The sequence below is a fragment of the Poecilia reticulata genome, linkage group LG2 (genome assembly GCF_000633615.1).
Source record: "Poecilia reticulata strain Guanapo linkage group LG2, Guppy_female_1.0+MT, whole genome shotgun sequence".
NCBI classification, from domain to species: Eukaryota; Metazoa; Chordata; class Actinopteri; order Cyprinodontiformes; family Poeciliidae; genus Poecilia; species Poecilia reticulata.
This window is the reverse complement of record NC_024332.1, coordinates 9,614,056-9,627,890: the sequence shown is the minus strand read 5'-3', so window position 1 is coordinate 9,627,890 and position 13,835 is coordinate 9,614,056. Positions and strand designations below refer to the sequence as shown.

General features: G+C 41.5%; 1 protein-coding gene across 3 annotated transcripts in view; it reads left to right on the top strand.

Moving 5' to 3' along the window:
• The first annotated feature begins 6,850 nt into the window (after window positions 1-6,850).
• Window positions 6,851-13,835, top strand: part of LOC103473252 (prospero homeobox protein 1-like) — a 47,161-nt gene continuing 40,176 nt past the window's right edge. The window contains exons 1-5 of one of the 3 annotated variants that reach the window (XM_017310024.1): window positions 6,851-6,947; window positions 7,079-7,211; window positions 9,633-10,050; window positions 10,138-10,728; window positions 10,856-12,079. In XM_017310024.1, the coding sequence (XP_017165513.1) occupies window positions 9,700-10,050; window positions 10,138-10,728; window positions 10,856-12,079 (2,166 nt within the window). In that variant the 5' untranslated portion in view covers window positions 6,851-6,947; window positions 7,079-7,211; window positions 9,633-9,699. Of the gene's footprint in view, window positions 7,212-9,632; window positions 10,051-10,137; window positions 10,729-10,855; window positions 12,080-13,835 lie in introns of all 3 variants that reach the window. The other 2 variants (XM_017310028.1, XM_008423341.2) reach the window with 2 other exon arrangements.

The window sequence follows — 13,835 nt, the reverse complement described above, 5'->3', positions numbered from 1 at the left end:
CTCCAGCGTGTCCTGGGTCTTCCCCGAGGCCTCCTCCCGGTGGGACGTGCCCAGAACACCTCACCAGGGAGGCGTCCAGGAGGCATCCTTACCAGATGCCCGAGCCACCTTAACTGGCTTCTATCGATGTGGAGGAGCAGCGGCTCTACTTTGAGTCCCTCCCGGATGACCGAGGATGACCCGCTAACCAAACATAAAATTTTTAAAATGCTGCTTCCTTCCTCACAAATTATTAAACTAATAAATTATCCAATTAACTGTTGGCTTACAGTTAATTAAATAAAACCAGTTTACTCAGTATTAAAGTGATGTGACTGTTTCTGTGTTGAAGAGATGGGTTAAACTGGGACACAGAGCAATCTGCGGTCAGGGTGAAACAAACTCCCAGTTCTTTTATTCATAAATGCATTAATCTTGTGTGACTTATTTATGGAAAAAAGTTACTAAAGTGGGTGTTTGTTAACTGTCCAGAGCTTATTCTAATGGACCAAAGGCTATAACCATAATGCCTCATGTAAACACAGCAACATTACTCTACAGTTTGATCCCTAAAGCGATGGCTACTTAAAACCTTGATGAACCCCTGAACATGATTGTGTACAAAACGGCATGGGTCAATGAGTGGTTATACAAAAATCAGCTTTCATTGTTTGTTTTAGCTTTTTTCTGTCTTTTTGCTCTTTGTTATTTGTGTTTGTTTTTTTATTCGGTCTCTCGTCGTCCCTCATGCTTCTGTTGGCTCTGATTCGGGGCACTGATGAAAGTATTTTGAGCAAACATGCTGATTTTTTTGGTTTCCATGGGGACCCAGAAAGCCTGACAATGTCAAAGAGGCTTCAGCCAAAATTGTGCCACCGCTGTCCTTTCTATCTGTCCCACTGAATCTCAGCTCATCTTTTAAATGCTTTTCTCATTTCTTTACATTTCACTTTGCCAGCTCGTTTGTTTTTCCTCATTCATCCATTTGAGAAGCTCCATTTCTCCTGCTCCCCCTCTGCTGTCCTCGTCCCTCTCACTCGCTCTTATTCTGCCGTCACCCTTTGTTGTCGTCTGTGTGTGAAGAGCGGCGATAAATAAAGACAAACAGGGCAGATTTTGTTTGTGTGTTCTTTCGAGAGGAGGACGCCTGCTCTCTGATAGCATTGTTAGCCTCTCCACCTCTCCTCACTCCACTGCACAGGCTTTCTTCTCCCCCGCCATCCGTCCATCCGCCCTGACCCGCAGCCAGTAAGGCGGCTTCGAGGCCAAGTTTGGGCCAGGACAGGGGCTCCGCTGGGGGGCTGTAGGGGGCATAGTTGCTGGAGGCTGAGGATGGGATCCAAGCCAAGCTCTGGACCCCAGACCCTGATCTGGCTGGCCAGCCTGCCCACAACAGAGCCTTGATGGCTGGACGTGGCGTCGGGGAGAGCGGGAAGGTGGAGGGCTGGAGGTCTCAGCAGTGGCAATGGCAGCAGCTAGATTAAGACCTTTTCTCCTAGAGTCACAACAATGGACAAAGTCTACATACACACATATACACACTACCTCTATTCAGCTTCGTCCATCAGAGAGAGAAGAGTGTGAATAAGCATGTAAACGGGTCGAAGCTTTACAAAACTGATTAAAAAAAGAACACATACTGAAGGAAAGAATAGCAAAAAAAGTGGAGATGAATTATTTTTGTAGTGAAAAAAAACGATGGTCAGGAGGAGGATTTACGACAATCCGCTTTTGCCCTTATGTGGGTTGGAAAAAATTGGGAAAGAGCCACGTTTGAACAATAAGTCAACAAAGAAGTTAATCCAAAAGACAGAAAACAGTAAATGTAGCATAATATAGACTCCCAGCATTAAGTGCTATCCATTTAATATAATGTTGGTTCTCCGTTTCCAGATAGAAGAGGTTGAACTGTCCTAAGCACAATTTCTTTAGTGAACTGTTTCTTCCAGTAGTCTTATTTCTGACGCAGACACTGACGTTGGACAAAGTGTTATGAACTTACTTTTTACATTTTAATGTAATATTTACCTAGTGGGAGGTTCCTGGAAGCAGGTCTTCACATCCGAGACAATTTACATCATCCAAAAGGTTAAAGGTCAGAAGTACAGATTAGAAAGAAAGAAAGAAAGAAAGAAAGAAAGAAAGAAAGAAAGAAAGAAAGAAAGAAAGAAAGAAAGAAAGAAAGAAAGAAAGAAAGAAAATGAAAGAAGGCATATATCACAACTGATAACATCATCACAATGTTATCAGCCCTATAACAGACTAAATTTATTTAAACGTTGGCAAATTGCTTTATGCATTAAACTAACATTATACGTCTCCACACACTTATTTCAGACCTTTTTAGTTCCTTTTTGTTCCATTTCACAAGAATACACTCCATTGTTTTGATGTATTACATAAAATCCCAATAAAACACATTCATGTTTGTGGTTGTAAGATGAAAAAGTGTGAAAAGTTTTCAGGAAACTGTAGAAATGCGCTCACAATGTGCCTTAGACCATGATTAGCATCGGTTGTCCTTGCTAGCAGTCAAACTAGTAACACCTCTCTCCACAACACTTCGTAACATGACAATGAATGTTTAAAACTGTAAAATATATATTATATTCCACTTCTTGTTGGTGCATATTACAGCGATCAGGTAGAATGCTGCAAACCAGGACACAAATAAAGAAGTGGAACTTTTTTGCATATTTTTGCTAATAAGCATCACTTTAAAGCTTTAAATCCTTTAAAAAATTTACGTTTTTTGTAGCCTTTCAGTTAAATTCAGTCACGTTTGACCAATCCTGGTGAGAAACTTGCAGTTAACCTGCAAAAATGTCACCATTAAATCAAAAGATTTTAGGCTGTTACACCTTATTTACCTAAATAAGGTGTAACAACCTAAAATCTTTTGATGTAAGTTAGTTAACTTACAGTAGAGCTGCTGATTCTTTCCCTGATAATTTACTGGAGTTTTCTCTATTTTTCAGCACATTGTGAGACTTTTTGGACAAAAGAAGACAATGAAAAAAGGGAGTAGATTATGTGTCTGAAAGTTCACCAGTATAAATAAACCCATATTCATTTCTCTTTGTGTCTGCTAATGTCCATGTTTCTGGTCACAGTGGAGCTCAGCTACCTGGTAATGCCTGCAATAAGACCTTTTTACCACCTCTTACCTCTTCACCTATACCCCGCTCTACTTTTATAGTCAACGTGTGTGTGCGTGCATGAGTGTGTGTTTGCGTCAGAGCTCTCAGAGAGGACCCTGGGACCCTCCTCAACAGAGAGAGCTTTTAGCTCTTCCTCGCTAATGTCCTGAATAATGGCATCTTGATGGAGACGGAGCACAGGGAAAAGAGGCAGAAGGGGGGACAGAGACAGAAAGAAAGACAGAATGAGAAACCTGCTACCACGTGTCTTTACCTGCCGAGCGGGACCACCATTATTCCCTCTCTCAGCCATTCTGGTTTCATTATTCCCTCTTTGTGTTTTTCAGGATGATGATCCAGACATTTTGTAAGGAGTCCCTCCCTCCATCCATCCTTTTAGCAGCTGCAACTTTTCATAACAATGTAGCATTATGGAAGAAAAGCTTTCGTGTTTTAACACCAAAAAGTTTCATCCAGGCATAAAAAAAAGTTATAGTAACTCTGGATCTGAATGCTGGAACCCCCCCCCCCAAAAAAAAAAACAGGAAGTGGATGTGATACAACATATGCGTGTCCCTTTTGAGTGTGCGGCTGAAACAGAAAAAGTGGAACTGGAATGAAACTGCTCAAGACTTACAAGATAGACGCTGCTTCCCGTTTTTTCCCACAACGATGTCACACGAGCAGCTGCTGCGAGCTGAGATTGAGAGCCTCTTTTCATGCCCAGGTCCGCTTCGTTCGCTCTCATTCGGTTCTAATCTGGCGTTAGCAGCAGCTAATGGCAGCGGCCGCACCACCATAACATTCGTTTGCGTCACGTGCGGCATCAAATACAGACCACGATTCGGTGTGAGAAAAAAATACTTCAAAGCGCCACTCAAGATCTGTTTTCAACAGTTTTCTTCATATTTTCTCTTTCTGAAAAACGAGGGAAAATGTGACCTCTACCTGTGTTTGTGGCTTTTGACGTTTTTGTAAAAACCTGAAAATAGGTGAATTAGAATTTTAGAACGAAAGAAAAATTATAATATATATATTAAATTCTCACAGAAATATCTATTTCAAGCTTTATTTTTTTTTATTGATTTTTGCATGGTTTATGACTAATTATAACCCAATATGGAGTTTCAAAAGAATAAAATAAACCATTCAAAAGGAATTTTAATCCAGAACTGGAATGTGTTTATGACAAACACAATCATACTAACACCTATCAACTGTGGGTAATCCACAAAAAAATCATTTGTAAAGCTCTGTCTAGGCATTTGGAAGGAAGATGTTTTAAAAAACTAACTGCAGTACTGGGCTGAATGAAGTTTCCAACACATTAGAATGTAATTTTTATTCTTAAAATTATTTTTTAGGAATTCACTTCAAAAAGTAAAATTTATATTTTCTTTAGATTTATTACACTCAGAGTGAAATATTTTCAGTGTTTTCTTTTTGTTTTATGATTATAGCTTTGGCAAAATGAAAAGCTCTGCTTCAGTCGTCCTCAAAAAGAAGTGAGGACGACTGCAATTTTAAAATAGATGAAAAAGAATATCTACGTACAGTAAAAATATTACCTAAATGATTTTCTGGATTGTTCCAGAAACTGCTGCATCAACACAGCAGACAACCTACTTAGCTTATCTGTAATGTTAAGAGGGAAGGTGAGAGATACCAAACAGATCAATGCTCTTAAGAAAGTGCAACTTTTTCTTCCAGAGTTTTTCCTTCCACCAAACTTTCCACTAATCTGCTTGGAAACAACACTCTAAACACCCAGCCTCTTTAGTGATGACCTTTTCTGCCTCCTTCTCTCGCTTCCCGGCTGTAACATAAAAATTTCTGTTTAAAAAAAATTCTAATTCACTGTAAGCAAAAACATCAGAATTAACAGGTTAGAAAAAAACACAGTTTGGACTGAATTATGATAATAATAATATACTGAGTTGCTCCTATTTGAGTTTTTGCCAGCTGAGACTGGAAGGTCGGTGTGTGTGGACAGTTTAGAAATTGTTTTCTCTGCGTTTTACAAATTGAAGCACACACACTCTCTCCCTGTCTTTCCTTCTTTGTGCGTGCGTGCGTGTGTGTGTGTGCGTGTGTGTGTGTGTGCGTGTGTGTGTGTATGTGTTCGCGCGCGCGTGTGTGTATGCGTGTGTGTTTGCTAATGACTGTACCACACAGCACTTTCCAGAACTGCTCATTGAAGCATCGGGTAATTAAATATATTTCAGCAGCAGATATTGTTAAGATTAAAGTTTGATAGAAGGGTGGGATTTATTTCTACTTCGGTGTTCTCTAAATAAAACCCTGAAATGGAACTGTAGCTCTGATTTGTTTCCTTTCTTTGGATAAAAAGCATACATATTTTGCTTTCATTTTCAAGAAACTGGCTGTTCCCCCTCCTCTTTCCTAAAATATTTCCTTCCTTTTCGGCCTTACATGAAACCCCCACCTAAAAGAATGATCTGCTCCCTCGGTGCCAACAGTCTAAGTATCCGCGCATGTTAGAAGCTGCAGCATCCATGCCGCCTCACTTATTACATATGAGTCAGAGCGTTATGATTGCAGAGTATTTAAGATAGAACAATCGAGGCCTTGACTGGAATATGAGTTCCACTTTTATGTTTGTTTAAAGGCTCCAAACGGCGCCGTAAATGGCTGAGTAGCGCAGCGACTCACGGCGCTCAGGACACTTTTAAGGAGCCGCTCCCGCATCTATTCCTGCAGGAAATAAATAAATAAATCAAAAAATAAAATAAATCAAAAACATATTTTACATTTTCAATTAGTTCTTTAATTCTTTTCGTGGTTTAAGAAGTTTGAAGCGAATTGGAATGTGAGCGCAGAAGGGGGGAAGATAATTTATTTTAGTTGGGGAAAAAAAACGAATTAATACTTTAAAAACTTTATAGAAATTCTTTAGTTTTCTTCCATTTTTGAATGAAGTCGGTTGAGAGTAAAAAAGAAGTTAAATGATCCACAGAGTTGGACTCGTGCTGTCTTTCTAAGCTCTTTATGTTTACGTTTTTGCTTGAACGTCGCTCGCCTTTTCACGTCCAACAGCCTCGCCGACTGATTCGCGAGCTCTGACAGTGATGGCACGCGGGAAGACTGAACGCGCTTATTCCCAACGGTTTATTTGTATTTTAGGTCTGTATGGAATTTTGAAAATAACTTATTTTTTAGTAATAATTCAGGAAATTACTGGCGATGATTAAAAAAAATCTTATTCATAATTTGACTTTTGTATTTTTTTCCAAAGTTATTCCCTTATGAAAAAAGCTTTTTCTCATTTATCTCCGTTCGTTTGAACTCTGAGTTCGTAAATAAAATATCACACACAAAAAAAAAATAGTTAAATAAATTAAAAAAAATTAGAAAGTGAAAGTTGATATTTTAAAAATGTAGAATGAAAAAAGCTGAAAATAGCAGGTTTATTTTTATTACTACTATTATTATTTCTGGTGTAAAATAGTTTTTCATTAAAACTGATTTATCTCTATAATTTAACATCAGTTAAATAAGTGAATGAAATAAGGACGTCCCAGTTTACCCCTCATCCTCTTTCCACTCTGACTGCGCGCCTTCTTATAAATAAAATCTAGCGTCTCCCCCCGCCGGTTCCTCGTCCTTATTGGTCAGACGGAGCCGTTACCTCACTCCGGGACCGGTGACGCAGCGTCTTCGCGTATCCTTCTCTTTTTTTCCCTTCCTCCCCTTCCTTCTTGTTCCTTTACGCGGAGAGTCTTCCAGTCCGCTCAGACAGGATAAAGAGGCGCGGAGACGCGGAGCCGGCGCAGGGGTGCGCTCGATAACTAAACACTTCCCATCCCGGTAGGAGAGCGGCGCGCAGGAACACACGCTCTCTCCATCTTCGAGCGTCTCCTTTTACTCTCTCTCTTTTCTCTCTCTCTCTCTCTCTCTCTCTCTCTCTCTGTCCCTCTTCGTCCCGCGCACACACGCAGGACCCGCGCGCACACGCGTACGTCTCAACTTGGCCGTAGTAAATTACGGCATTGATCTGAAGGGCAGTGTGGATCTGTCTCTTCTGAGCGCTCCTTTGCTCGACGGAGGGATTCGGGGAGGCGCAGAGGAGAAGTAAGTAGAAAAGCATTCGACCGGTCTGCTTTATCCACCGCAGCTCAACTTTACGCCTCAGATATTTTAGTTTGCTCCGTTTCAGGTTGTCTTCAAACGTGAGCTCAAAAAACAGATCAAAGTTCACAGGCTGGCTCTGATCCGCTGTTTTCTTATGTTTTTACCTTTTCCATCTGTTTAGTCTTTTAGTTTGGATCACCAACAGAGCGGAAGGGGTATCCAGTTTCCCTCTCAGCTGGCTTCTAGGTTAAGACCAAATGCAAAGAAATGTGTTTCTAGATGAAATGTGCGCAGTGTGTCATTATGGTGAACTTATTGTTGTTTGGAACATGACAAACGTCCCCCTGTCTCCAAGTCTCCTATGCGTAAAACTCCGGGTTCGGAGCGCACATTGACTTGTACTTTAGATTTCAGACTCTCATTTAATTTTTATGTAAAAAAAAAAAAAGTCTGTAAGTATAAAAAGTAGAGTCCCAGATTTCATTTTATTCTATTGTCAGATTTAAATGTAAAACAAAGGGTTGATAAAACCTTCAGATTAAACTTAATTCTACTCTTGTTTATTCCCTCCTTACATGTTAAAATAGTCATTACCGGCATTCTTCCAGTTCCACTTCTCATTTGCAGAGATGTTTTTCCTGCTATTTACATTCAGAGTAAAACTCAAGTTTCGGTTTTGACACCAAAACCTCACTTGCCACCCCTCTCACATCTCCTTTTCCGTCAGTCTCACCTTTAAAGCTTCCAACTTTCATCTGTGTGGAGGAGAAAATGTCTAAATGTTTCAAGTTTGAAGGAGAAACCTTCTGTTTTTCAATCAAGTGCAAAGTGTCACTTTTAGATAAATAGTTCAAATAATGCAATATGTGTATGAATGCATTTGTTTTATTCAAAAATATTTTATAGAAAATCTTTGAAGCATCCTAGTTCTGCAGAAGTGCATGCTTTATTTTGTGAGTCATTTTCCAACAATGACTGAAAAACCATTAAATCCTTTGCAAAACCCAGTGCAAACTGTGACACGGACAGCGTTGCTTGTGTGGATGTGTGAGATGGTAATAACCTGCTTCCACAGCAGTTTCAAATTTTTCTCCCTGTTTTGAGAAAAAAACAGGGGGAAAGAAACACTTTGTCATTGATGAAGCTGAACTTTGACAGATGAATCAGTGAGAGTTTCAAATATCATAGATAAAAAGGTAATTGCAGATTATAATTGTGCAATTTGAGAACTGTATAAGTTAAACATGTATCACTTAGGCTTTAAGATGCACTGGTGTTGGAAGTTTCTGCCATACAGGACAGTATGTGTCAGAGTCGAACAATATACGGCAGCCCTAACTGCTTAAAAAGGCAATAAAAAAATAAATAGCATGACTCAAGTTATGAACATATCCAAACAGTTCCAGTCTTTTATCCCCCTTCTTGTACTTTTACTTCAAATCTCAACATGAAATTTCAATCTCAAATCAGTTAAATTTATATGGAATAGTATTTGGTATTTCAATTTAAAATCTCAGCTCATTTACATGAAAGCTGATTGTCGTGAATGTTACTTTTTGTTTTGTTGTTTGGATCGTCTTCTTTTTCCTTTTTCTCCTCCCTCTTCATATTGTCGCTTACAAAAATTCAAAGTAAAATTATCTGTAGGCTAATTATTTTTTCTAATTTCATAGTGGAAAAGGATTAATGGGCTGCGTTGTGAAATTTTGCTGGCTAATGTCACTTTGGCCTGGATTCACTGCTTTACCTCCAGGGTAAATTCTATCACAATACAAGTTTTACTTAACTGAAAAATAGACCTTTTGGACTATAATGTGATTATGTGATTATAAGAATACAGAACTCCAGTAAGAAAAAGCTTCTGTTTTTATTTTCATGACTGGAACAAAGCCTTAAATTTGATTTATGTGTATATAGCCAAGATGATCAATATTTGGACATATTCTCCTGTAGGAAAAAAAAACCTTTCGTCAGTGACAACATTCACAATCCTGACTCCTCTTTGAAAAACAGAATACAAGACCAATGAATCTCAAAGAAAGGCGATTTATTAAAAGTAAATCAGAACACAATTCGGATGAAAACATTTCATTTCGTTTTCAGAGTGGGGAGAAATGCCTCTGACAGTAGGAACCTGTTGACTCCTCCCAGCTTCTTCCAAAATGCAGAAATCAAGGTTACCCCTCAATAGGAGGCAGCAGGAATGGGAAATAATTTTTGTTTCTCCAAACAGGTGTTTGAGATATTTTAAAGAGTTTCTATCGGTGGTTCTCTTGGGTTATTTTTAATAAGAGCAACAAGTTCTTTCTTCACTAATAAAAGTGACTCACCTTTGTTTTTCTGAATTTTTTCTGCCCTTTCGTCTCCTTAACACTAAACTACACATTCCAATGTGTCTTGATTCTGTTTCTTAATGACCAGGCTAATCCTCTCACTGTCCATTTGACTGTGAGACCTGTGAGACATGCCTGTTTAGCTGCCCTGCGTGATGCCTGATCATGACAGCACCACCCTCTTAACCAGACAAACCAAACGCAGACGTGTCGACATCGGGGTGAAAAGGACTGTGGGTAGCGCAACATTCCCCCGTTCCCGGGAGACCCTGCTCGAAGCCATGAACCAGTCGCACGGCCCTGATCAGGACGGAGATCTCTCCCTGGTGAGTCATGGCCATGGGGCCGCCAATGGTGACGGAGAGAAATCAAATGTCCTCAGAAAGCTGCTGAAAAGGGCCAACTCTTATGAAGACGTCATGATGCCTTTTCCTGGGGCTACAATCATCTCCCACTTATTGAAGAACAACCTGGGGAAGAATGGAGGGAGTGACTCAGGCTTTCAGGTACGAGTTGATCTGCAGATCTTAGTGAAATTTAAAAAAAAGTTCTTTACTTTAAAGTCTGAATGAAGCTGCTGTTCTTTATTGCAGGGTAGTGGAGCTCTGTCCAGTGGAGGTTCAGAGATTCAGGCCGAAGACGCCTGTAGTAACTCTTCGCGGGACAGTCCATCTGACTGTCTTTCCCCTGGTCCTCCTCTACCTCCTCCATCGTCTTCTAACTTTGGACAACCGTTGCCGCCCTCAAATCACATTTCTCACACCTCTTCTCAATCTTTATCCTCCTTTGACTTGGACCGACTGTCAGACGAGCATCTCCGTGCCAAGAGAGCCCGTGTGGAAAACATCATCCGCGGAATGAGTCACTCCCCATTTGTCCGTCCCAATGGCAGTGACCACAACCAGGAGGGCAATCGTGAGAATGAAAACGGCAGCAGCAACAGTAACGACCACAGAGGAGAGGACGTCAGTCATAACAGCAGCCACCGTGGCGATTGTCCTTCCCTCCTCAGCTCTCCTGGTTCGCGAGGTGGTATGGTTGGCATTGGCGAGGTTTACAGAGAGAATAAGAGGAAACAACGTCTCCCACAGCAGCAACACAGCTTCACCCAGCTAGTTTGTTCCAGACAGGAGCAGAGACAGGAAGAGAGAAGGCAGCTCAAACTACAACTTGAAGACATGCAGGTAACTAGATCTTTTAATGTAGATCTCCACAATTGTTTACCAAATTGTTCTGTAGTAGCATTCTTATAGCAGAATTTGAGATAACAGAAAGATCAACCTATGTGTTCTTTGTTTTTTCTTTGTTCAGAAACAACTGCGCCAACTTCAAGAGAAGTTCTACCAAATCTATGACTCTGAGACAGAGGAAGAGGAAGAAAATATAGTGAATGGAGAGGTCAACCGAAGAGGGGATAGAGAGGAGGATGGCAACCTTTCAGAGGACAGTATCCGCTCTGATGGCCTGGAGGAGAGACACAGAGACAGAGGGCGGCATAACCATGATGATCTTTCCGAGTTGGACCCGGGACTTTTCCTGGACAGAGCCCGAGCCCTCCTCCGAGAGCAAGCATTGATAGACGGAGAAATGGAAGAAGATGCTGACAGCCGAGAAGAGGAGGAAAGAAATGGAGAAAGGGTGATGAAGAGGAGAGTGGTAGCAGGAGGTGGGGGAGGAGGTGGCCGGCAGCTGGCCGAGACTCTAAAGCAGGAGCTGAACTGTGCCGTGTCACAGGTCGTTGACACCGTCGTCAAAGGCTTCTCCTCACCCAAGCAGAATGCCAGTCATCATCATGGCTGCCACAGCAGTACGCCAGCTGCACCTTCTTCTTCCTCCAACTCATCCTCATCCTGTCCACCTCCTTTTGGGCCACTGCCCCCGCTTACGCCAGATTCTCGCTTTGGTGGTGGTAATTTGTCACTCAACTTGAATGGTGAAGGCAGTCCCACCTCTAACTATCATTCCTCCAACCAGAGGCTGCATTGCTTTGGGGATGTAATTGTCCCTAGCCCTCTAGATTCGTTCGGTGGTCTGAGTAGCAGGCTTAGTGGTGTGCCAACACCCAACGATCAAACAGAGGCTCTGCCGCTGGTAGTGCGCAAGAGTGGGAGTGCAGTAGAGACCCCCAATCCTTCTCTTCCTCCACCTCCACCTCCTCATCATCCTTCCCTCCACCCATCTCCACTCACAGCTTCCCTCGGCTTTAGCCCTCCATCATTTCGCCACCCCTTTCCTCTTCCCTTCATGGGTTACCCTTTTGGGAATCCCCTAGGGTCACATGGGGCTGGAGGGGGCTACCCCTCAGGACCAAAAGACCACAGTCGGGTATCCCCCGACTCTTTGGACATAACCCGGGAAACTGTCAGTCTCAGAACCAAAATGGCATCTCTCGGTGGGGCCCACATGGGTCACCATCACCACAGGCAGAGCTCTCCAAGCCACCATGGTCCAGAGGGCCTGTCGCTGTCCCTCATCAAGTCAGAGTGTGGAGATCTGCAAGACATGGCTGACATATCTCCCTACTCAGGCAGCACTGTATCCTTACCATGTGTTACCTGAATATTGAAGGTAATGTCTAAAAACTGATATTTTAGATGGACAATATGGTTTGGATTACTCTATAAAAATTATGTTTAACAATCTTTGAAACTATTGAGAAGATTGGTCCAACTTCTCTTAGGTATGCTAAAACTTGTGAGTTTCCCAGTAAATGCCATAGTCACAATTGGGAGAAAGTTTTAAACTAAATTTCAGTGAATAAAAAATTTTATTTGAGCTTTTGAAACATGACATAAAAGACACGGGAGATACTAATTTGGAAGATGATCCACAAAATTATTGCTATAATCCTAGATATTATTATTTTAGCTCTCTTGTCCACAAGAGTCACATTTTTCATAATAGAGCGTCAGCAGGAAGCAAAGTGACAAAAAGTCTTTAATATCAATTAATCTGCATTAATTGGTTCCTGCTCTGAGCCAATTGTTTCCTCAGTGAGTGGGGAGGATGAAAAGAGCGCACCGGGTCTTGCAAGAAGGGGAAGATTAAACAGGTCGCACACTGCTCTCTCAAGCTCTTTTAAGTCTGTGCAGCAGGTTGTGTTGTTTAAAGGTACAGAGTGAGCTCCCTCTTGAACACGCGGACACACACACATAAACACGTACATACTGTTTGCACTGCCTGAGACACTCGGGTGCAGTTAGGTTCTCTTTCATCACAAAGACTTTGTACATGAATGCTCAAAGCAAATCATATTTCACTTTGTCTGAGTGCATCTATGTGAGGTAAGACTTTGTTCACAGGTGCTCAAAGCTAATCATATTTCAAAGAGCATGTTGGAGGAGCAGGCAAATGTTTGGCTTTATTGATGGCAGCTTTCTAAATTTGAGCATATTAGTGTTGTGAGCAACAAGGAGAAGTGTAATATCTAAAAGCTGCACAGTTTCCTTTTCATCGTTTTTAGCTCCATCTCCTCCCTGCTACCGTTTTGGAGCCCACCCACTCACTTTCATTTGTTGGCCCTTCGTTCTTAGTTACCTGGCAGCTGTGTGTGCTTAACGTGCACACRCATGCATGTAGGAACACACACCTCGCCTTTCATGGCGCGTGCATGTCGACAGGTGTTTGCAGGTAGCTGTTTATCTTTGCGTTCCTAACCTTTCATATGGAGAGGGCTTCTCCCGGCCATCTCACTTTGACTCACACAAGAGAGCAAACAGGCACATGTGCACAGACGTGCACGTTTGAACAACAAAGTAAAAAGAAAAAAATAAGACTTTGAACTCGGCAAATGGGTACTCCTTGCAGCTGTGATGGGGATTCGATCACAGTGTCGCCTTCAAAGCTGATTTAGATGTTGCTTTTATTGAAAAACAAGAAATATTTGACACGCCTCTTGATCCTCTTGAGCTGTTTCATACCAGGATGCCCCCCATTGTTATACAAAAACAAATCTTTGAAATAGATTATTAATTCAAACACACTGACTGGGCTTTAAAAAGATTTTTTCTGGTAAAATTTATCATCTTGTCCTTTATCAAACAACAAATTTCGTCACAACATAAAGAATAGAACAGATTTTAAAAGATGTATTTATAATAATTGGGAAAATAATTAGGAGCTCTGATTTTTAAATTAGCTAAATTTGCTGGTGCCTATCTCCAGCTAACGTTCCGGGCGAGAGGCGGGGTCACCCTGGACAGGTCGCCAGTCTGTCGCAGGGCAACACAGAGACACACAGGACAAACAACCATGCACACACACACTCACACCTAGGGGCAATTTGGAGAGG